This window comes from Lutzomyia longipalpis, chromosome 3, assembly GCF_024334085.1.
Source record: "Lutzomyia longipalpis isolate SR_M1_2022 chromosome 3, ASM2433408v1".
NCBI classification, from domain to species: Eukaryota; Metazoa; Arthropoda; class Insecta; order Diptera; family Psychodidae; genus Lutzomyia; species Lutzomyia longipalpis.
Window position 1 is genome coordinate 1,401,848 of NC_074709.1, and position 24,135 is coordinate 1,425,982.

The 24,135-nt window shown below is 32.1% G+C and overlaps 1 protein-coding gene and 1 long non-coding RNA gene across 5 annotated transcripts in view; one reads left to right on the forward strand and one right to left on the reverse strand.

The window, feature by feature from the left end:
• Positions 1-928: 928 nt before the first annotated feature.
• The window catches only part of LOC129793995 (protein bric-a-brac 1-like), a 153,330-nt gene continuing 130,123 nt past the window's right edge, over positions 929-24,135 (reverse strand). For 3 of the 4 annotated variants that reach the window (XM_055834553.1, XM_055834552.1, XM_055834554.1), the window contains 3 exons: positions 19,646-19,703; positions 7,840-8,255; positions 929-6,944 (listed from right to left, as the gene is read on the reverse strand). In XM_055834553.1, coding sequence (XP_055690528.1) covers positions 6,087-6,944; positions 7,840-8,255; positions 19,646-19,703 — 1,332 coding nt within the window. In that variant the 3' untranslated portion in view covers positions 929-6,086. The remainder of the gene's footprint in view (positions 6,945-7,839; positions 8,256-19,645; positions 19,704-24,135) is intronic. The other variant, XM_055834555.1, reaches the window with a different exon arrangement.
• On the forward strand, positions 11,112-15,714 carry LOC129794031 (uncharacterized). The gene is made up of 2 exons (XR_008750986.1): positions 11,112-15,201; positions 15,270-15,714. It is a non-coding gene; the product is annotated as an uncharacterized LOC129794031 (long non-coding RNA).

The following is a 24,135-nucleotide window of genomic DNA, read 5'->3' on the forward strand; positions in this document are numbered from 1 at the left end:
ATAATTTCTATTTTTTTACTTTACTTCTTGCCACGGTTTTGTTAAAGAAGAAGAAAAAAAGGAAGAAAATAGGATGATTTTTTTTTGTTAAAAAGAGTTTTTTCTACGGATGTTTAAATATTTAAATATATGTATATTACTAAAAAATTACGATTTATATTTAAATAAATTGCTGTTTATTATCTCATCTCTCACTGCTGTGTAAATTCACTTGCTCTTTTCTTTGGCTCTGGAAGTGTTTACATTTTATTATTTTGAAAAAAAAAATGAACAATAAATTAGAAGAAAATCGTTTTAGACCTTTCTCTATAATCATTCATAAAATAAAGAAGTCTTTAAAATTAAGGAAACAAATCATTTTTTCTTTAATTAACTGAAATTATGAATTGTTTATTTTTTTAAATCTTTTCTTTGACTGAGAGTTTCAAAATAAATTTAAAAAAAAAAACATTTTGATTGGAGTGGAGTTTTTAATTTAAATTATTACAACAATTTGATTAATTTATTGCATTTTCGAAAGGAACTCTATACTGTGGAATGCAATCATTAAAGATTAATGAAATTTGAATTATAAAACAGAATTTATTGAATTGTATCACTTTGCAATGTCTCGAAGGGAATTATTTGATTTCTTTTCGTTTTTTCTCAACCTTCATGTAATGCTGAAGATCCTTTTTTTCAGTGTAATTCAAAGATTTCTTTAAGCAGAATTTGTTAATAAATTAGATAAATCTTTGAAGAATTTGAAAAATAATTCTGACGAAAACTTTGAATTAAATCCATTCTTATAGGTGAAAGATTTCGTGAGAATAATAAAAATCCTATCATATTAAAAAAATCAGTTCCTTTTACAAGAAAATACAATAAAATTAATCAAATTTCTCATTAAAAATCCATCCGGGGATTTTTCTTTGTGTTTTTCGGTGTGTTTTTTTTGGAAAATGCTGTGTTTTACATTTATTTACTCATTTTGCTGCTGAAGAAAATTGAATTTCATCATGTTAATTGTTAAGTTTAATAAGACGTAATATTGTTTTTTCACTATTTCATTTTGTATTATGTCATTTTTATTCAAATACAGAGAGTTTTTGGATTTTCTTGGGGGGAAGTTGGGGAAGGAATTTTTATTACCATTCACGTTAAATGCGCTTGTTCTTTAGTATTCTTGTGGTTTTTTTCATTTACTAACATCAATTTTTTTATTTTATATCTCATCTCTTGTTTTTTTCATCTAAATATATGATTAATAATTCAAATAAGTCATACTTCATTTTTTTTCTTTCTTTTTTATTGGTATTAGAGTAAGAATTTATTATGTCTCTTTATTATTTTTCTGCTATGTTTTTTTTTTCTTCAATCTATTTTATCGTCTTTTATGTGCTGCATTGGAGTCATTGCTGACGAACGGAGAATTTTTTTTTATTATGATGCTCATAGCGGGGATAAATGGAAAAGATTTAGTAAAAGAAATTAAAAAAAAATTATCTCTGTAGGTAAATATTTAGTTTTGAAAAAAAAAAAGAAAAGAAAATTCTTCTTAAAAGATTTCTAATTTTTCTTTCACATTAATAAATATAAATAAAAATTAAAAAATAAAGAAGATTTTCCAACAAAAAAAGAATCTCTGATAGCTCTCATAAATCCACAAAACTCTCACCATACAGATGAATTAAAATCTCTTTCATTTTGTGAAGTTTATCCACGTTTCTTATCTCTCATCAATAGTATAAAGATATGAAAATAATTGCGTCACACACGTCGCTTAATCTTTTTTTCATACACATTTTGTGTCCTTTTTCACAAAAAGGAAATACTTTTTTTTTTAAAAGAAAAATCAAATTTATCAACAGAAATACTAACAAATACCAACCATTTTTTTTTGTTAAACCTTCCTTTTTTTGTTCTAAATATTAATAAATTTATATAATAAATTTTCTTCTTTTTAGTTCTTTACGAAATTTTCTTTTTAAAGGTTTCTTTTTTTTTTAAACTCCCTGGTCATCGACACAATCCCTTAAACTTTACAATAATTTTTATTTCTTTAATTTTGTGTAGATTTCATGTGTTTTTTTTTGATAAATTTTGCATTTAATAATTTTCCTAAAAATATTTAATTAATGTACAAAATTTTGATGACTTTTTCGGGGTATTTTCTTCTTTTCCTTGATTTTTTTGTTAAATTTTTAAACAATTGGAAAGGAATCTCATGAGATTTGCTTTCTAATCCACTTTCAGAGCTTTTGTGACTTGTTAAATAATTAAAACGATTTTTAAAACTTTCTTAAAACTTTTTTTTTTCTATTAAATTATTTTTTCAAATGTTTTCAATTTAGAATAAAATAAAGAGAAAGTCTTGAAAGTTAAAAGAACTTTTCATGCCTCAAATTTTCGAAAAAAGGCACGCAAAAGAGCTTTTTAGGAGCTTTAGAACTTCTCACCAAAGCCTAGACGTCTCAGGAAGAACAATAAAGGTTCTTGTAAAATTGTCCTAAAATATCTTTATCAAGTAATCAAAGTAAAGGGCACACAAAAAGCTCTGAATGAGGGATCAGAAGATAACAAAAAATGAGGAATAATTTAAACTTTTTATCACATAAATAGCGACAAAGAATAATTTACATAATATATGTATATGTTTAATTTTGTCGGAAAGATCTGGAAGGCACTTTTCTACTTGACAATTTTTTTTGAACACATTGGCCAAGATTTTTTTAATATCCAAAATTTTATTTTTATATAAAAAACATTTAAAATAAATTAAACTTCTCCCCGCTAAAGCTTTAACCGTCAACAAGTGAAAACTGAGATATATAATTATCTTCATTTTTTTTTGAAAAATCTCTCCTAAAAAGTCACATATTTACAATAATTTTTATCTAGTTTTTAATAATAAAATATTTTTTCCGGACTTATAAATTTATTTTTTTTTTCACTTTAGAATTTTTTTTTAAATATCTTTTCTTCATTTTCTTTTAATTCTTCATCATTTCCTCAATAATATCTCAACATTTTGGCGCTTGCAATTGGTTTTCCTAATTGATGGTTAAAGAAAAGCGGAAGAAAGTTTCCTTTTTTTAATATTTTGAAGAAATTTTCATAACAAAGTGGGATAAAAATTTAATTTTGAAAGCTTTTATTTTTCATGTCCTAACTCACTCTAAAATATTTAATGCTCATGAGAGTTTGTTTTTTTAAATCCCCGGAAAAGTCATTCCTAATGCGGTTTGCCTAAAATTTATACATATTTCATATGTTATTTTGTTGCCAAAAAGTTTTTTTTCAGTCCCAAAAAGTGGCCTCTTACGGTAATCATCTAATTTTTGTCATCCTCAACGTTAAAGTTATTTTTTTTTAGTTTATTCCAAAAGGTTTTTTTTATTTGTCCTAAATGAATTTTCTCCTTCATTTTTTCTTTAGCTTATTCTCCACGATTGCCGGTTAATAAGTATTTAATTTTTCTTGTTTTAAGTCGTCTTCCTTACAAAATACTCCATAAAGTGAGATTGTGTCACAATTAGAAGGCATATATTTGAATTTCTTTTTTTTTCTATTTCCAAACATTTTTTTTTTACTTCAAACATTTCAGTTTCGGCATTTTTTTTCCTCATCTTTGTACATTGATTGGTTTTTGCTTCTATTGGTTTTCTTTTTCTATTTACTTTTATAAAAATGCTATTTTAAATATTTAAGAAAAAAAAATGCAAAACTGATTAATTAAACTGAAAAGTTGATAAAAGAATTCGATTGAAAAGGAATGTTGTCAAAGAAGCCGCAGCTCCTCTATATTGGGATGCTTGAGACGCAATTTCAACGCGCATCACTTTGGATTTTTTTTTATTTTTTCTTCACCATTCTGTTGTTTTTATTTTTTTTAAAGAAAATCTCTATTGCACATAATTCATCATTGTTTTTTACTCTACCATCATCCCTGTGGAAAAATCTATTCAGAGGAAGGTAAATTCTTTTTTTTTCTTGACATTGTCCAAGTGTGGTGATGGCTCAAAATTTCCACATTTTCATTTCAAAAACAAGAAAAAATTCATTGAATTGCACAGACTTGTTGTGCTTTGAGTGTCTAACTATACACCTAAAATTGTTGTCTGAAATGTTAATTTAGGGTTTCATATAGAAGAAGAAAAAGGGATCTCTGTGAATTCGATTCTATTGCACAGACAGAATAGTTTTTTTTTACTTGTTTCGTCAAAGCTTCGAAAAATCTCGGAAAAGCTCTAAACAGACGACAGAAAAGCATTCAAGAAGCTTGATTTTTTCCAAGAGGATTAATTTTTTGTGAAGAAGAGTTGAGATTTTGATCTGGATTAAAGATTCGATTTTTATTTGTGTTGCTTTAACGTAAAATGTGAAGATTAAGAGAAAATTTTTGAGATGAGAATTTTAAAATTATTCTTATATTTTATTTTATTGGTCTGTATTCTGCAGCCAAGATTTCAGTATTTTGAATTTATAAAAAAATCAAGATTTTTTCAAGACACAAACTATTGGAACCTACCTATTCTGCGACCAAGAAAACCTTGAAATTCGGCTTAGATAAGGAAACAAAAGACTTCTTATTCTAGGGCTTTTATTTCTATTGGTTTGTCCAATATTTATCCGGATTTCTAACCTAATCTTTTTACCATTACATTTAATGGGGATGAATGAAACAGAAAATGAAAATTGTACTGAATTTATGTGAATATCTTATGTTAGAAATCCCTGTAAATATTGGACAACCCAATAGAAATTCATAACCTCAATTTTCTTCAATTTTTCCTCGATTTGTGTTCTAGTTTCAAGCCATAGAAAACTTCTCTTGAATCTTTTTGATTTCTCTAAGGATTTTTTTCAAACAATTCTCAACGAAATGCTTCGAATAAATACAGGGTGGCCAGGAAATTAGGGCATGATTTTAACCGCGAATAACTTTTGATTGGATTGAGATATCTGAAAACTTCTGCCACCAAAAGGTGCGTAAACTCAAAAAGTTTTATTTGATTTTTATTTCAATTCGATATCTTAAAAATTGGAGCTGCTAGAGCAAAAAATGTAAAAGTTACCATTTGTATGGAAAACGATGAAATATTCTGGATTTCATGTCTGTTGATTTTCTCAAAATCCATCAAAAAGATCCAAAGATCATTAAACAATTGAATATTTGACTAAATTTGAATTAAAGAAGCCTTTCCTGACTTTATGCGACCAAATATTCAAACATTTTAAGAATATTTTTGAGTTAAAGCAGATATTGTCATCATGGGCAATTCAGCGTTAATTTGACATGAAAAGCAGTATATTTTTCATCGATAAAACGCTTCTTTTCACGTTTTTTGCTTTAGCAGCTCCAATTTTTAAGATATCGACTTGAAATAAAAAGCAAATAAAACTTTTTGAGTTTACGCATCTTTTGGCGGCAGAAGTTTTCAGATATCTCAATCCAATCATAAGTTATTCGCGGTTAAAATCATGCCCTAATAAAAATCTTTGTTTGATTTTTAAGAAAAAATGACTCTTATCAATAATTTTTTTTCTTATTGCTGCATTTTTAACGGTCAACTGTGAGCATATTCTTCCGGTAGAAATCAAGAAAGCAAATTATCTGAAATGTCATATAAACCAAGAAAATTTTCAAGGCTTCAGAATATCAAATCTTGATTTTTTCTGATCAAGATTTCAAGCTTTAGCTCGTATTCTAAAGTCAAGAACTAAAAATCTTGAGTTTTTCTAACTCAGAAAATTTCAAAAATAGTTTTAAGAAATTAAAAAATCAAGATAGGCTTCAGAATTAAGACATTTCTACAGGAAAAAAATAATAAATTGCAAGAAACTTTTTTAAGATCAAATCTCAAAAGAAATTTGTAAAATAAAACTGCCTCAGTGCAATGTTAATTTGAACAGAGTATACTCGTAAAATCTCAACTCTTTTCTTCAGAAAAGAATTTCCTCCCTTTTGGAAAGTTTGTTTTATAGCGAAATGTACAACACATAGGGATTGGTTTTCATTGAATTTCTCATTTTGTTAAAGTTTAGAATGGAAATAGCCCAGTGGGATCAAATCCTGCAAGTCCATCATCGGACAATGCCGGATTTCACTCACTCCGACACTCAGCCACGGGTTCCAACTTAATCCCACCACTGGACTCCTTGAAGCCACTAAGGCGTGACGGGCAGGAGCGTGGGGCACCTACAATTTCCGAAATGTCTTCCTGGAAGAGGTTCTCGGGACGCGGTGAGGTGTACCCGCGTGATTTGTATGCCATCCCACTGACACCAACGGCCAGATTCACGGCTGGCTCCAGGGCCATCTCAAGGGAGGAATTGAGGGAATTATCATCCGGACTGGCCATACGAAGATCATGCGCTGACCCCGGTGATGCCAGGCGTGTTATGTTGAGCCCACCACCACCAAGGGGTGATGACATGTGCCCCTGGGAGCTGGTACCACTTGAAGCTGGACCTGTACTTGTCACCGTATCCCGTGTGGTTGACACGGAGACACTGGGCAATCCTGGGAGCCCGTGGAGACCCGAGAGACCCGCTAGGGCATGCCCGGAGCCCCCACCGAGTGCCGGTGAACCATGACGTGGCATTGGGATAGCACTGCTACCGTTGCCACTATTCATCTGCCCAGGTGTAGCTGGGGAGCCGAGCTTGGGCATGGGGATGCTGCTGGCGGAGCCACCATTATTGGGATGGATGTTGAGATGTGCGGGCAGGTTGAAGCCACCAGCTGCTACGAGATTGGCTGCATCGGGATGATGCTGTGCCGCTGCAGCCATTTGAATTTGCTGACGTATACCATGCGCCACGGCGGCTACTGCAGCTGCAGCAGCAGCATCGGGTGACATGGATTCCGGACCAGCACCGGGTGGTGCTTGGGGTCCTAAGCCATTGGTGCAGGGTGAGCCTGAGTAGTTGAGGGCACCCTCCTGGAAGGGTAAAACTGGCTGAAAGACGGCTTAGACTGTAAAGTCGCGACTCTTGACTAAATCGGAGCTGACTGAGGGAATTTTGATTTCTTTCAAAGATTTTCATTGCTTTCAATTGTTGACTGATAATCATCCATGGGCTAGGATATTGTAATTGAGGGTTAAGGAGAGAAAAATGAGGTAAGAAAGAACTTGAATTCGTCCCAGATTTTCCTAGCATATTTTTCTTTGAAATTTTTTGGCAAAGTTTCTCAACGAGGGTTCGATTCGGTCAAAAATCTGTTATTTCCTTCAACTTAAAAGTTGTTATAAGATTTTGACATTTTATGTTTTTAAGTCATTTTATTGTCCTAAATTTCAATAGAAATATAAAATTTATTTCTTCAGAAAACAGCCAGAAAGATCTTTAATGGAATCTGGAAAAGTAATTTTCCGTTAAAAATACGTTTAAAGAAAGAAAAAAATGCCAAAACCTTATAGAATTTCTCATAGAATATCGAAAATCTTATAACTGACAAATTGAAAGAAAGTTTTTTAGCAGAAACGTCTTCAATGTCCTTAGAAATGCGAAAGAAACCTTAAAAAGCTTTTTCAATAACCGAATCTATTCGATTTTTGTGGAAATGAAGTTTTTCCCCATATTTGAATTCAATTCAATGTTTAATCTAAAATCTTTTTTTTAACTAATTAAACAAATTAAAATTAAATATTTGTTTGATTTTAAAATTAGAAAATTATCCAAAAACTTCTAAGACAATCTTAAATCTCTTGCTTTCGATTCTCTCCTTCCTTAGAATTCTGGTTTTTTTTAATCCTAGCCACATTAGATCTGATCAGTCAACTCCGACCTTATAATTTCTTAGGTAAAACAAACGTTAAAAAGTTAAGAAAAAAATGGAATTTAACTGCTCACCGTATGTCGTCCATACCCCATTGGTATTGAATCATCTTTGAGTTCTTTTGCATCACGAAAGACCACAGTCTTGATGACACCGCGAATGTGATCATCTGGCCAGATGCCGAGGAGAATGCGCTGCGGACGGCCCCTGCCTTTCGGACGTAAATCAGTTCCACCATCGATGGACGGTCCCAGCATGTTGTGCACGCGATTTGCGTAAAGGACGAACGTTGGGTAGGGGATATCGTACTTCCGGGCGGCCTGTGAGAGGGACAATCCCTCCTTGAGGACGCTGAAGATCGCCTCGGCCATTGTTTCGGGACGCCATGATTTGAGGGGTCCCCTTTCGCGGAATCTCAAATGGTGGATGATGTTCTGGTTGGTATTCCAGCACTTCTGCCACATTGATTGTAGCTGGTACTGGTAGCTATCTACAAAGACATCGCGAGGAGCGAGAAGACAAAAAAGAAAGCATTAGTTTGACGATCAATAAACTGGAAAAAAAGAAATAAGACCGTAGCTGATCACGATGGGCATTGATGGGAAATGTGCGTGAATTTCTGCGCTGTTAAAAAAATAATTCTAAATAATTTAAAATATTTAGAATGAAAAGAATAAAATATAAATTCATAAATAAAATTAAAAAAAATAACTTTTCATTTCATTCTTTGAGGAAAAATTGCAAAAAAAACTCCCACAATTATTAAGGAAATGAAAAATACGGCTTTGCTTACGTCAATTAAACATACTCGCATACATTTTAAGATATTCATGAAAACAAATTTGAATTATTTACAATTTAATGTAGAAAATGTTAATTAAAAATGTCCCTCCATTGACTCATAGTCTGTGTGAATAAATATGGAGATAGAATTATTAAATAAATTTGATTAATTTCCAACGTTGGCGCGCAAATGCTTTTTTGCCGTTAACTTCAATTATTTGTAATTAAATAAGTAAATATTTTAATGTGCTTAGAAGTCATCGTCCAATGTCTTTAGCAACTTTGAACATTAAATGCCTATTCTTGGTCGTTCTTCATTTTTTTCTTCTTCATTTCCTTCTCAACTTGCGCAAGAAATTCACTCACAAAATAAATATTGGTGGTTGAATGAAGAAAATGATGAAACGCTGAGAGCAAGAACTTTGTTTTTCACGAAATGTTTTTTTTTTATTTCACTCAAATATATAATAATTCACTTTTTATGTAAATTCTATAATTTTTTTTACAAAGGAATTCTATAATAAATCTTCTATTTGCTAAGTAATTTTAAAATCTACAAAAAAAAACTTTTTGATTGTCTTCATCAAAAGTAATTATTGGAATGTTTTCAGTTTAACCGTAAGGTAAATAATAGTAATAGATAAAAGATTTTTCTTGTCTTTTAATTCACATTTCTCTGTAGAAGAGCAATTTTTAAGGCTTTTTTTGTATTGAGAATTTCATCGAAATATCGCTTATTCTTTACAACATTTTTAAAGCAATTTTTTATTATTTAACAATTTAGAGTATTTTAATCCTAATTCTTTTGGCCATTGTGATTTTGATTTTTTTTCAAAAGAAAAATAGAAATATTTCGAAATATTATTTGTTGGATTTGTAAAGAAAATTTACAGTAAAAGTAAAAGACTTATTTTAGAGATATAAAGATAGAAGATTGTTCATTACAAAATATATAGGTTTGTATGTAGGTAGATCTATGCAGAATCTATGAAAATTGATTTTGTTTTCAATTCCGTAATATTTTTTCATTTCTTTTTTTAATTATTTCCAAATATTTTCTTAGTTTTTCTTAAAAATTCTTCAAACTTCTTGAGAAATTTTTATATTTCTTAATAATTCCGTTTTTATTTTTAAATTTTATCGAACAAACAACCTTCTAGTATGATAGATAAAAAATAAAACAGAAATCAAAAATTAAAGTATTTTGTGCAAGAAAAAAGGCAAAAATTGGTATAAATTCTTCATCTTAAGAACTATTGAGGCACTTTTCGTCGGAATTCCCATCATAGTGAAGGGATACTATGGAGTACTTCTTGCAGAAGGCCCACCACCACCTGAAGCCAGACTTGCCGGCAAATTGAAATTTGTGGTCAACCTTGAGCTTCTGTACAAACTCCAAAATACTAGCTAGTGACTTCTTTGTGCGCCGATTGTACGGTGACACCGAGACATCACAGCAATACTCCAGCACCGCATTCTCCTCCGTGGCATCCAGGCCAGCCTCCTCCAGCACCTGCATCCTATTCGATTTCCCGAGAATATTATCGTAGAGGGTCCCTTTGGGGATATTGTACCGCACCGAGGCCTGCGTGAAGCGCATCTTCTGCGTCACGACGGCCGTTATGGCATCCTTGAGTTGCTGCTGGGTCCACATGGGTGTTTTCAATTTAAGGAGATTTGGATAATCTGCTGGTGAAACACGAGGCAAAAAAAATGGCGCCACGCGGCACAATACAAAAAAAGGTCACATTGCATCTTGGCAAAGCATAAGAAATGGGTGGGGGGATGTGGGGGACAAAAATATCATTAGCATTAAATTATAGGATTAAAATTAATTAATATTGCTCTGGTGAGAATATCTGAAAAAAAGAATATTGATTAAACATTCACACAAATAACCACACAAAAAAAATTATTTTGCGATTTTTAGAAGTGAAGATTGCGGGGTGAAAAATAATGTCAAACGTTCGGAAAGAGACGTCAAACATTGAAAAAAAAAAGACATGTTAAATGTTAAAAGTATTAAATATCTAAGAAGTCCTAATTCCTTATTGAAAATTTCCGCAAAATCACATCGGAAAACTTTCATATATAATTTCCAATATTAATTTAACTAACTTCTTATAATGAAAATTCCTAAAGTTTGTGACTTTTGTTTAATCTATAATTTTAAGAGCTAATTGATAGAACGTACAGAGAAGCACATTTAAATATCTCAATGGATTTCCCCCCCACACGATGTGATTTTCAAGCTTCCACCCAGTGTTTGTATTTATTTTTATATTAATGGATATTTATTTAAATATTTAGTCATTAGTTCCATTCTGAGGGAATGCCACCACACCATTTCACCTCCCTTCCTCCCCGCTAACCCCGCAAATAAATTAACTCATTCTGTTGGTCATCTCCATTGGTAGAAGGATTAACAATAAATACATATTTTTCTCATAGCGTTGAAGATGGTTGAAAAAAGAGACACATTGATGGAGAAAAACAAGAGAAATATAAATAAGCGAGTCAATACGATGGAGAAATATTTCAAAAGTCAATAGTACCAGGGAAGAGGGTACATTAAGTGAAAAAAAAAAGAAAAAACTTATCAACGACAAACTAATCACAAGCCCATCTACTCCATTGTTCATTTGCACAACCATCGATATTTTATGAAAGATGTGTAATAAGTAATAAATTAAGAAAAAGGCCCGTTTTCTTCTGTAGCTCTTTTTTTCTTCAAAACTATTCAATATTTACATTTTCAATCAAAGACAGTTACTATTGAATCTCAAACAATTCATTTTGGGTGATTGACTGCGGTTAAAATTTTCCCAAAATGTGTGCAGAGGTTTTCTCCATTGGAGATGCTTATATTGAGACACAGAGCTCAACGAGAAATGCCCACAAATCTCCAAATAGATCTACAAATAATGAGAGAGCAAAAAAAACTATAGTAATAATGAATGTAACTGTTAACACTTTCTATCAATATAACTTTTCGATGGATGTAAGAAAAGTTACGCGGGGAGGAATACACATGATTTTGTATCGAGGCTGTTCTGAAAGATACTAAAAAAATCGTTTTCTTTCAACTTTTTGACAACTTTATTTTAACGTTTGACATTTTCTTCTTCAATATGTTACGTTGGTTTTAACGTCTGGCACATCTCATGTCTTAAAAAAGATTTGACATTTCTCAATTTTGACATTCCTTTTCTGTAAGTATTTGACATTCCTTTTTTCTAACGTTTCACTTTTCTATTCTAAAGATTAATTGTATTTTTTAAGCTTAACGTTTCTTTTTTAGTCGTTTAAGTTTGTTTTAACGTCTGGCACTTCTTTTTAACATTTGACATTTCTCAATTTTGACATTCCTTTTCTAACGTCTAAAAACAGTGAAAAAAATTCTTGAAATTTCACGTAAGAAGTTCCTAAACTTTTCTTTTAATCAAATCTATTTAATTCTTATGAAAATTAAATTTCTTTATGCCTTCAAAGTCAATAAGAAAATTAACCGAAAGTACTGTAGTGCAATGAGAAAATCTAGGTCAAATTAGAACTTCTTCTCAGAGATAGAAAGCCTGTTAAAGAAATTATTTTTCAAAACTTCTAAAGCAACCTCGTTGTGTATTCCAACGATTTTTTCATTACATTCAAAACATTATTAAAATATTATTCACGCACAGCAATATAATTGTAAAAGAGTGGGATATTACGTTGAAATATTTTGCCATGATGGATACAATATTCTGTTAAATCGTAAGACCCAATTTAAGATCAACTTTCTAGTATTTTCCAATCATTAGAATTTAATTAGATATAATTTCATATTAATATATGCAGCATTGTTCAATCTTTTGCATTCCGACAAAAACACAACACCACAGTGAGACTGAATCATTTTTTTTCTACGTCTCTCGTAAACCATATATAATATTAATATTTTTTTATTCATATATAAATCCCATGCTTTACAATATAGCCATTTAATAGTCTAAAGTAATTAAAGTGGTTACAACATCTGAATTGTTCATTTGAGATACATATCTTTCGACATTGTATATTAAAATTTTAAAATATTCTACGCATAGAGATTAACATTTAAGTAATTTAAAGAAAAAAAAACGATACAGAGTGGATTGTGTGGGGCAGAAAAGAGATGGTCTTGGAGCATTTGTCTGCTGAATGTTGGCATATTAAAAGTCATTTGTGGTGCATTGTAGCATTAATATCTTTTCTCTATGGAGGATGGAAATCTCCATGTGTTGCTCAAATAAAATAATAATCGTAAATTTTAAGTATTCAAATGAATAGCGCTGTAATTTTATATATAAAACACTTTGTATCTTATATACAGAAGTATTAAACGGAGAAGAGTTGGGGAAAATAGTTTAAAATTTTTGAAAAAAAAAATAATACTTAAATAAAATCATTGGCAATAAAATTAGTTGTTTTGTTCTCTTTTACGTGAAATTTTTCATTATGAAAGTAATACATTTTTTTTCTCTATTTTTAAGCATCTTGACCATTTTCTTAACCATTTTCTTGGCTATTTCTGTAAATTGTTGGATGTTCAAGAAATAATGCTCTGTGCTTAAGAAATCTTTGTATAAACGAAAGAAAATCCTCATTTGAAAAATTCTTAATTATTTTTCATTTAACAAAATCATTTTCTCTCTTTGTATTCTCATCTTTCGCATGAACATTTGGCGGTATGGTGTACAAAGTATCTCTCTGTACAAAAGCGTGTGCGAGGGAGAAGACAAAATTGGTTTAAAACTTTTTTTTATGTTGAAAGGAATAAAAATATGAAGTTGTGTGTATTTATTTAAACAGACACTTTTATAAGGAATTGCTCACTCTGTGCTTGCCTCAAAAATAACCATCAACCATCTCCCATCCATTCCCACTCTTCTTATAATTCCTTTGAAGTAATACACAAAGTAATTATTTACAGTTGATGCATGCGGTTGTTTATATATTTTATAATTATAAAGTTATTAATAGAGATTTTTCGTATATATATTCATTTTTTCCCTCAGCGAGATTGCCTTCATATCAACGTTTAAACTTTTCAAAACGTCAACTTTTCTTCTTTTTTTGATGGAAGATTCCCTTTGGAATATTTTATATTATTATGTTTCCCTCTGTGCCATTCCCTTTATCATTTCTTCCTCTCTTCCACATTGATTTTATTACATATTAAGAAAGATTTTTTTTTCACCACATGAAAATATGGGAAAGAGATTATGTATATACAAAGTATGAATGTTAATGGAAAAGAGATGACAAAAATCCCATTTATTGCTATATTAATTATCATTAATTCTCCCTCTTGTCTCAATTTACAAGATTTGTCCCATGGGCACTCCTCCGGGCAGTCTTCCCACTGCATGGGGCCCCACGAAAAAAAAAAACGCGCAACATAAGATTCGGAGAAGCAGCAGCAAGGAAGAAAAAATTTAAATGGGGAGGTTGAATTTGTTTTAAATTAAAATCCCCCTTCGTGTGAATTAATTAATATATACAAAATGCTGTAAACATATCGAGAAATGAGTTCGGAAAGGCAATTAAATTCTCTCCACCAGACACTCGAAGGAACGATTGTGGAGGCATTTAAGAGTGTATCGGCAATTTTTTTCTTGCTCCATATTAGACAACATTTTCCAAAGTGCCAATCAAATTCTAATTATCTCCAATTAAATCTGCTTATATTGCCACGAAAAATTTATTTTAATATTCGTTAAATGTAGCAATATTTTTTCTTTCAAAGTTTCATTTAAGTTTATTCTTGTATTTATATTATTCAATGAGAAAGAATTATTCCATTCATTGGAATTTTAAGGACTATTTTTTGCAATAATTAAATCCGCAGTAGGGAGATTTAAAGTCCCAGTCTGGTATCCAGATGAGGTAAAATCGTGGACAAAGATTGAGAATGAATTAATCTTCAAGATATGAGAGACATATATAATTCTAAACCAAAAATCATCGGAAAAGAGAGTCAGGCTATTAGACAAAAAAACCAACAATGACGTCATTGTTAAGATTTTAGGACAAAATTTTACCAGATATTCCTAAATGGTCTAACAATCTGTTGAAAATGAGATATGTTTGATTACAAGATTACGTATATCACGCTTGTTTCCTTTATTGAGGATCTTTTTCATACAATAATGAATAAACTCCTTTGCTTATAAAGCATTATCTGATCCACTCAAGTATCTGAGCTGTTTTTTTATCTCTTCAAAATATGTCACAGTAAATCTTTGTGGCAAATCCATTTTATATTAACAAAGAATAAACGTCAAATTTATTTATTAAAAATTACTGAATTAATCACAAAGTTTTTCCTTTAAAAAAATACCAAAACGAAAGGTAATCAATCCTGTACGATGGAAAACACAAAATAAACTACTTCCATGTGATGTATAAATTTCTGGCAGAAGTACCTGTAATTACTTTAACGTGCGATAAGTTTTATTTTTATCAGTCACTATCTTATCTATTACGCAGATAAAATGGGTCACTTTGGCACCCAAAAGAGAGGTTGACGAAACTTTAGTATACTTTCAGAAAATCTCCTGATGCAAGTGCTTTCTGTAGCTCAGAGACTTATGGTTGTGTTTGCGTCAATATTGCTCCTTCTTGCGTTTCTGGTGAGTTCTTGGGGGCAACACGGCGTGGTGTGATTATTTTTTTTCTTATTTAAAATTTCTCTCTTTAGTTACTCCTTCATTGGTGTTTCAAGCAAATTCGCGAGTATCGCAGCAGACAGCAAGAGGAGCCACCAAATGAGTGTGATATCTACGTGATAGAAAGTGGAATTGGTGGGTCACAGAGGAATAATCAAGTACAGGAAGTACCATCGTTTGATAGTGTTGTTCTCAAATCCGACGGTCTTCCATCCTACGAAGAAGCCATTGCGTATCAAAAAAAGCACGATTCTCAGAGAAAAACAATGGAAACAACTTGTTAGAAGATTACACAAAGATTTTCCATTTGGAAAAACCCCCGAAAAAAAATATTGAAACGAAACCTCCACAATGGATTAAAAGACTGTATCTGTGAGAAAACAATAAAAAGATAATGTATGAGCGCATATCTCTATGTACCTATAATATACTAAATTCCATATAAACGATATTTTATTAAATACTTTATATCCATAATCGGATTTTTCTTTTCTTTTCTTTTTTCCTTTACAACCCATTGCCCCAAAGACTTAGCTGAGGGGCATTAGAGAGTCCGCATTGTAGGCATATACCTACATTAATAGTATAAAACTTAATACTATAAATGTCGACTTAATTAATTCCATATGCAATTAGGGCCTTCCAGCCAGTGTGCAACACCATCAACTCTTCTCTATACAATAAACTAATAAATTCTTCAGACACCATATATTATTTCACATTTTATTGTGACTGAATTACAACTACAGTGAAATTCAATTGCACGTTTTATTGCATCCACACGAATGAATGATTTTTGTGTGTGGAGAAATATTGTGATAAATCGTTTTAGAAAATAATGTTTTATCATTAAAATATTTTATATTACGTCTATTATATTTATTTTTAATAAAATTTCGAGTGAATTTTGATAAAGAAAACTCCACGCCATTGATTATTTAACTGTAGTAATTATTAGGCAAATTATTGTCTTCAATAATGAAATTAACAATAGATGTCGCTAGAAGTATTTTGATGAAAACACAATTAATTGCGTTAAATACATACACGTTTTACTAATTTAAAAAAAATAGAATGAAGAGAGACGAAGTGAGAAAAACAAGCATTCCGCGAAGTTCACTAAACTGCTTTCCATTTATATATTCAGAAATTTCCATATTAGACACTCGCTGCCCTCTATTGAGGATTGTTGCGTTGGCAAAAGTGGCAAAAGGGGCAAAAGGAGAATTCAATAGTAAAAATTGATGAATAAATTGAAGGGAAGTAATACAATCAATAGATGAAAAATAAGGAGAAATCGAACAAGACACCAAATTGACTAATGTCAAAATGAGCAAAAAAAGGAACCTCCCCCTTTTTTTTCATTCCATCTCAATCTCCCATTCTTCCATTTCCCGGCGTGTTGGTTAAAAGCTTTCTTCGTGTTACATTTTTAAAATTTCTAATTAAATTTTAATTACTTATGTTTTCTCCATCACGCTTTTAATTTAATTTTTATTGTTTTACTTTCCCATCGCACCATTCACTCCAATCGGTCAATATATCCCAAGTATTGGTAATTTTGCAACACCCACGGTTCTTTAGTTGCCACCCACCCCCAACCCTCCAAAATGGCAATAATGATCATCGCAAAGTAAAAGCACCACAGAGTTGATGGTGGGTGCGATTGTGAGCTTTTTCTTTGACAATGCCTTTTATGTATCAAGAAAAAAATATGTCGAGTTGTTTGAGATAGCGTCCTGCCTGTGAAGAGTAATTGAATGATTGGGAAGTTAATTTTAGATTTTTTTTGAGAGGTTTCTAATCTGCAAGTCATTATCCGTAAATGAAGTACAATATACTGATTATAAGTTCGTTAGTCTTTAAAACTTAGGAAAAATAAAGATAACAGTGCCATCTAGTGCTAAAATACATTTAGCGCGCGGGAAACAAAATATTCCTCACGTGTAATTCGACTCTGCTGATAAGGCTGATAACCGTTGGGAATTTATCAACAAAACTTCCTTTTTCGTGGTTACACAACAATCTTTGAAAGTATTGAGAAATATTTTAAACTTATTGCGCGCAAAGAAACCCATGTAGTTTAATGGATAAAAGGAAGTTCAATAAATGTGAGATTGCAAGTTGAAAAAAAAAAGTGAGGGGATGAAATTGCAAAAATATAGATTTTTTAATTAAAACATCCCCAGCTGATGTGTTATGACCGCACATAGACTGCACCAGAGAGTGGCATTGCAACCATCTACCCAACTTGTACAGGGAAGTAATTTATCGGCAGGGCAAGAGAGAATCCGTATATTCGAGAAATAAGGAAAATGGAGGGTTTTGCACAAGAGTACACGCGAGAAGAACCACACCAGGGATGGTTAGAAGAATGGTATTTTATAATTTAAAATCAATTAACATTTATATAAAAGCCATCCATTCGACGCCCTCCACTTTTTTGTTGTTGTTGTTATATCCAACTGTCTGAACAAACTGATGCTCCACCACCCGCACCATTCACATCATTGACTTCATCATCGTCATCGTATGTGGTAGTATGGAGATGCTTTTTCCCGCCAAAATGCATTGAATAAAAACACATACAGACAACTGAATGATGGGGCATGGTGGAAAATTCTATCTATTTATCATAATGTTTATTGGGAAGCGGACACATCACCGTTGAGCTAATAAACTGTGTATTGTCGATTGCGTTAAATAACACCTATTTATGTTCAATGTCAGATGTTTTTTTGCATCGAGAATTTGCAGAATTGTTTGATTTCTGTTAAGGGGCAAATTGTTAGAATTTACACATTTTTTAATGTTATAATTTTTGGGTCTTTTTTCTTTAACTTGATTTTCCGATGTTGGTTAAATTTGAAGCCTAATTATTGAAGGGTTAGAAAATCACTTTTCGCCATCTTGTAGGCTACGTCATTTTCTAATTTTCTTCAAAACACAAAGGTAGGTTTTTCTCAGGATCTACTGGATGGATTTTGATGGGGTAAAAAGCAAATGAAAGAGGAAGTTTTAGCGGAAAATGTACCGGAACAGGTTTTAGAATTTCGACTCAGAAGTTGAGAAAAATAAATAAGAATATTTGTCATTTGAATCAGTCTCTGAGTCGAAATTCAAAAATATATTCCGGTACATTGTCCACTAATGCTTCCTCTTTCATTTGCTTTTTACCCCATCAAAATCCATTCAGTAGACCCTGAGAAAAACCTACTTTTGTGTTTTAGGGGAGTTCTGTGGAAAATTCGGAAAATCTCAAGATGGCGTCGCACCTAAGATGGCGAAAAGTGATTTTTTTACTCTTTAATTATTAGTCTTTAAATGTGACCAACACTTGAAAACCAAGTTAAAGAAAAGAACCCAAGAAAAATAAAAACATTTAATTTCCCCAGCTCTCAAAAGAGACACCCCCCTTAAAGGAGTCTATTAAGTTTTGTTCATTTTTTGCTTCATTCAATTTTTTACGTCAAATAAAATCTCATTAAACGTTAAAAGTTATTTGAAAAAGCTAAGTTAGATTATTTGTTTTTTTGACAATGCCTTAAAACATTTAAAAGAAAACCGAAAATTGGTCAGAACTTAGGGATTTTCTCCATGTATCATGAATAAGACTCTTTGCGTCCCAATAATAGAGATTTTTCATAAATTAACGAACAACTAATATAAAATAAAATAAATAAAAAATTATTATTCAATCTGTCTTCATGGTAAATGCAGTATAATAGTAAATAAAAATATCCTGTTTTCCTTGATTGAATGTCTTTCTTCTGTCTTACAACAACAACAACAAAAAAACCTTGGTGCTATTACATTAATTTCTTCATAATAAAATTATCTCAAGACACCCAATTGGCATCTGAAACAGTGAGTGCAAGTAAATGAGACACATCCGACTTCAGTGAAGTAGAAAATGTATCTCGGAGATGGAAATTGCAATTTGTATTAATATTTCTCTCAATTGCCCACCCATATATACTATTTCTGCGTCAGCCAGATAATTTTTCCTTCCCATTTCTGCAATTTCATATTAATTGATTTATATTTCATCGACATGCACCAAATTACGGTGTGATGTTAACTAAAAGTACATCCTCCCTCGCGAATCAATTTCCATCGGAGAGATTATTGAATTAAATACAAAATGGTTTCATGTGCAAAAAGAAATGAAACTATATACGGGAGAGCGTATCAATGGGGATTTAGGAAATGAGATTTGGTACGATAGAAGAATGGAATTTAAAACTTTTTCCTTTTGTGACAAAAATCGCAAAAAAAATTTGTTCTAATTAATTGAATTCTTTAGAAAATTTTCACTCAAACAGGCACACCCACAAAAATTCAATAATATATAAATTTTTTATTAGTTAATTGGAAGAAAAAAAAAGAAGTCAAAGGAGATACCTACCAGCAATTGATGAGGTTGAAGCACCTAGCCAGGCATGCGAGTTTTCCAAGAGCTTCGCCTGCAATGAGAAAAGAAATATTGCGTGAGCTTTTGTGCTTAGGAAATTATCAAATATGTCTGGTTAAACCTATAATTTTCCATTGATATGCAAAATATGTTTTATTCTCTTTCTGTCTCTTCTTAATAATTTATTTGCTAATTCTCAGACGTGAATTCTCGCTCTCTCTACACAATTTTGCTTCTGTTTTCATCAAAATTGCTCTTCATCGACGATACGATTTTTTTTCGGCGGGGGGATTTTGAATTCACTTGATTGTATGATTGAATATCGAATAAATTATATACAATTGAATGCATTTCATAATGCCACTCTTCTTTGCCACTCATTACTGCATAAAAGATGATTTTAAAAGAAGGGCAACGTCGTAGATTTATCGTGGAATATTTATATCAAGTCAGTAGTGGGGAGTGAGAGAGAGAAGAAAAAAACCACCAAGAAACAGATATTTTCCTTCTGTATGTGATTTTATGGTTTCTTTTTTGTTATTATTTTTCTCTCTTTATGTTTATAACATTAAATTTCAAGGAATTGAATCTTCAAAACTCAATTACATGCATTTTGTGGTGAACGATCGAGGATGGTTTGAACACAACGGCGAGGTGAAGTGTGGAGAGGAGAGACATACGAATAACTCGCGCACAAATAAGGTATTCAAGTGAATTTTATATATATCAAAAATACGCGTACACAACAAATACATATATCAAAATGAATATCAAAAAATTATAAATTGAGTTTCGAACCGGATGAAACTTGTAATTTTCTCACAAAAGCGCAATCTTTTTTCTTTTTTTTTTTCGGGGAGCTCTCTTTGCCAAGAATCTCCCGTCTCAAGGATTCGCCCTTAAGCCCTTCCCCCCTACCATTCTTTACCCAATTATTATTTATTGTTTTTCGACTCTACCTCATATTCGTACATTTAATTCATAATTCAAGGTGAATTATAATTCAACATCTCATCCCGAAAAGATACTTATCTATCAATCATTAAATCTCGCTGTTCTTATTTTTATATAAATGTGTAAAGCTTAAAATTTTCCATTGAAAAAGTTTCTTCATTAAAAATTCACAAAATTGTTGAAAATTGTTAAATTTTGTATTTATGTACCTACATATGTACATTGAAGCTTTAGAAAAACATCCCCCTGTGGCGTCCACATGAATCAAAGTCATAAAGAGGGTAAAAAGAGAGCAACCACCCATATGTGAGAGGAGAAATTGTATGATTGACTGTGTGCAAAATCGTTCAAATTATTGAAATTATAGTTACAACAATGTGAATCAATGACTCATGACACGAAGGCAACCCCCCTTTTGCCATTTTTCGACCCAACCATACACACTGCACAGCACAGGGGGTGAGTGCATTCATACAGGACGCGGGGGTAAGTACTGAAAAATTAATTTGAAAAAAAAATCAAACCACGGGCAGGAGGAAAAGGTTTATGAATAAGATATATTCTGGTGTCGTTGTCGCCGATTAAATGTTATCCACGAAAAATGAGGATATTTTCCACTCATTCAACACAATGACAGCAGACGCCAGTCAATAAAAGTCACTGACGGAAAAATTATCAATTACCATTCACGGATTTTATCATTAATTAATAACACCTGAGAGAGAAAATTGCTTTTCTCAGCACCTTTTTCCATACACACACATGCCACACATATTGGCGGCATACCGTGGGGGTTATTTGGCGTGTAATTGGAGCTAGATATTTTCCATTAAATCTTCCATTATGCAGTTTTTTTCACTAATACTCTATAGAATATGTAGTGGAGGTAAAAATAGAGAAAGGAAACTGGAAAATTTTAAAAGAAAATCTTTAAAATTAAATGAAAAGCGATAATTTTACCTGAAGAGTCTTATTCATGATACATGGAGCTAGCTAGTTCTTTTTAACATTATTTTAGGACATTGTTAAAGGCTCAAAAGTCCGGAAAAACGGATTTTTTCCGTTGATTTGCCACACAAAATATTCAATAAATTGAAATGAAGAAATAAGTCAACAGAGTAGATCTTCAACGAGAAAATTCATATATTTCCCAGCGCTTTTCCCGTAAATGACCTCACTTTTCTTAAGTCTTTGACTATTGGATATATTAAAAAACGGATTTTCGGTCTTATTCTCGGATAATTAGATTTTATTCCCGGCCAACGTTTCGGACTGTTTGAGTCACCAATGAGACAAGATAAGGAGGATTGTGTTGTGGATGTAGTGAATTTTTTGTTATTTATTGACGTGGTTAATTTTGTCTATTACTTGTAAGAAAATAATGTCATGTAGGTCGTTTTGAGTCTTAATCATCTTTTATATTGTTGTAGGCCCTGAGGAAGGACTCAAACAGTCCGAAACGTTGGCCGGGAATAAAATCTAATTATCCGAGAATAAGACCGAAAATCCGTTTTTTAATATATCCAATTCATCACCCACGGTCGCCCCTCTACAAAAAGTCTTTGACTATGCCCTACAATAATTTGAAAATGAAAATTAATTATTATTTAGGGAATGATTCCATATATCATGAATAACACTCTTTTAATTTAAAAAGATAACGATTTTCATTATTTTCTTCGCATTTTTGCCATCTTAAAGACAATATAATTCAAGCAGCTTGATCATAAAATATCATAAAAATTATTATATAGAACATAACATACATAGTTTCACAGAAATTTTCCACGAGCTTTTTTGCTAAATTAGCCGAATTAATTGGAATTCGAGTAAAATTCTCATTGAATCTATTTAAAATTTCAATATGAAGCGATTTATGCACCCATATGGGATGAGAGGTACTTGTGGAAGAAATGTGGGTGTGTAATAGGGGGTTGTACGTTTGGATCCGGTACGGTTGATGACATTCCCACATACCGGATATTTGGAACATTGCTCCAAGATAGTTTGTGGTCTCTTGGCAGGAAAATCATGGGGTTTTAGGAAAATGTGTTCAGGAATTCACTTCACACTCTTTCTCTCTCTCTCTCTGCCCACTCTCTCTCGCACGCTCTCTACCATATTTCCGGCACATATTGCCGAATTTGTCGAGGTGAGAAAAAGGAGTATATAGGAAAAGTTCCGGTTGGATTTTCACCCAAAAAGGAGAATGCTGGGGGGGGGGGGGGGGCACTTTCTTCGGCATTTGAGGTGGGATTCGAGGTCGAATGAGAGAGGTTTGGGTGTTTTGTGGAATGACGGTGTGTGTGGAGAATATCAGGCGCCCTGTGAGACACTCAGTGTAGAGTCATGACGCAAGTGCTGCAGGCATGGAGAATCATCTGTCTTTTCTGTGGACGAGAGGGGAACGGTGTGGTGGCCTCCCATCTTCAGACTAGACGACCGCCAGACAAGAGCGACACAACTCTATCCACACAGCATAACACACTTACTCGTAGGTGTTAAAAGCTCTTCTTATACTCAAGAGTGGCGCTTCGTGCCAACTGGGAGTGACTTTTGATTCATTCCACCAACATTCACGCCATCCACAAGCCACTGTATCTTCTCACAAAACAATTCTATTCAGCAACAAAAATTAATTTCCTCAATTGAAAATTCTTCATAAAGCGTCTTAAATAAGTATGGAAAATTCTAGGTCATGAGATAACAAACATTTGATGACCTTTAAATATTAGAGCGACAGACAATACATGAGAATCAGGATCAGGATTAGAAATAAGACTAAGAGGGAGCTTTTGCAAATCATAAATCGCAATCAAACGATCCAATTTACATACACAATCTTAGAAAATAATTTCATTCCTCAGAATTTTAATGAAAAAAAAAATATGAAGCATGAATTAGAAAAGAACAAACCATCTCTATCTAACCGAAAACCAGCAATTTCCTTATTTCTTTTGCTGATTTTTCTCATGTTTCGTGTATAAGTAAATACCATGTCTGGGCGAGTTCAAATCCCCCTTCCTCATGTAGTAATTAATTTGCTCACTGCAGTGTCGCACAATTTTCACGCGTTCTGAATAATTCAAATAATAAATGGTTGCAATTGCGGCATAAAAAATACATATAAAAAATAAATAATATGTAAAGTCGAAGGAGAAAAAAAAACCTTTTTTCTGCTAATAGTATTTACTGTAATGCTTAATAGTTGGCTAGTGGTTGATTTTCTTGTGTAGCTCTCTCCTCTTAGCATTGGTTCGGGCAATTCTGCCGTCAGTGCGCGGGGCATTCAGTTTGAGATTCTGAGAAAACTCACATAACAAGTATTAAAGTACATCATTATTGGTGATTATATCGTGACATGTTTTCCAACAATATATAGCTTGCAAATGCACTAATGCCACGAAACAGATCGCATTGTACCGAGGTGTTGGGCTGAGATGCAAAATTCCCGCAGAGAGAGATGGAAAATGTGTGAGGTGAGTTAAAACAAAAAAAAATGGTGGCTACTGTTGAAAAAAAAGTCAAAA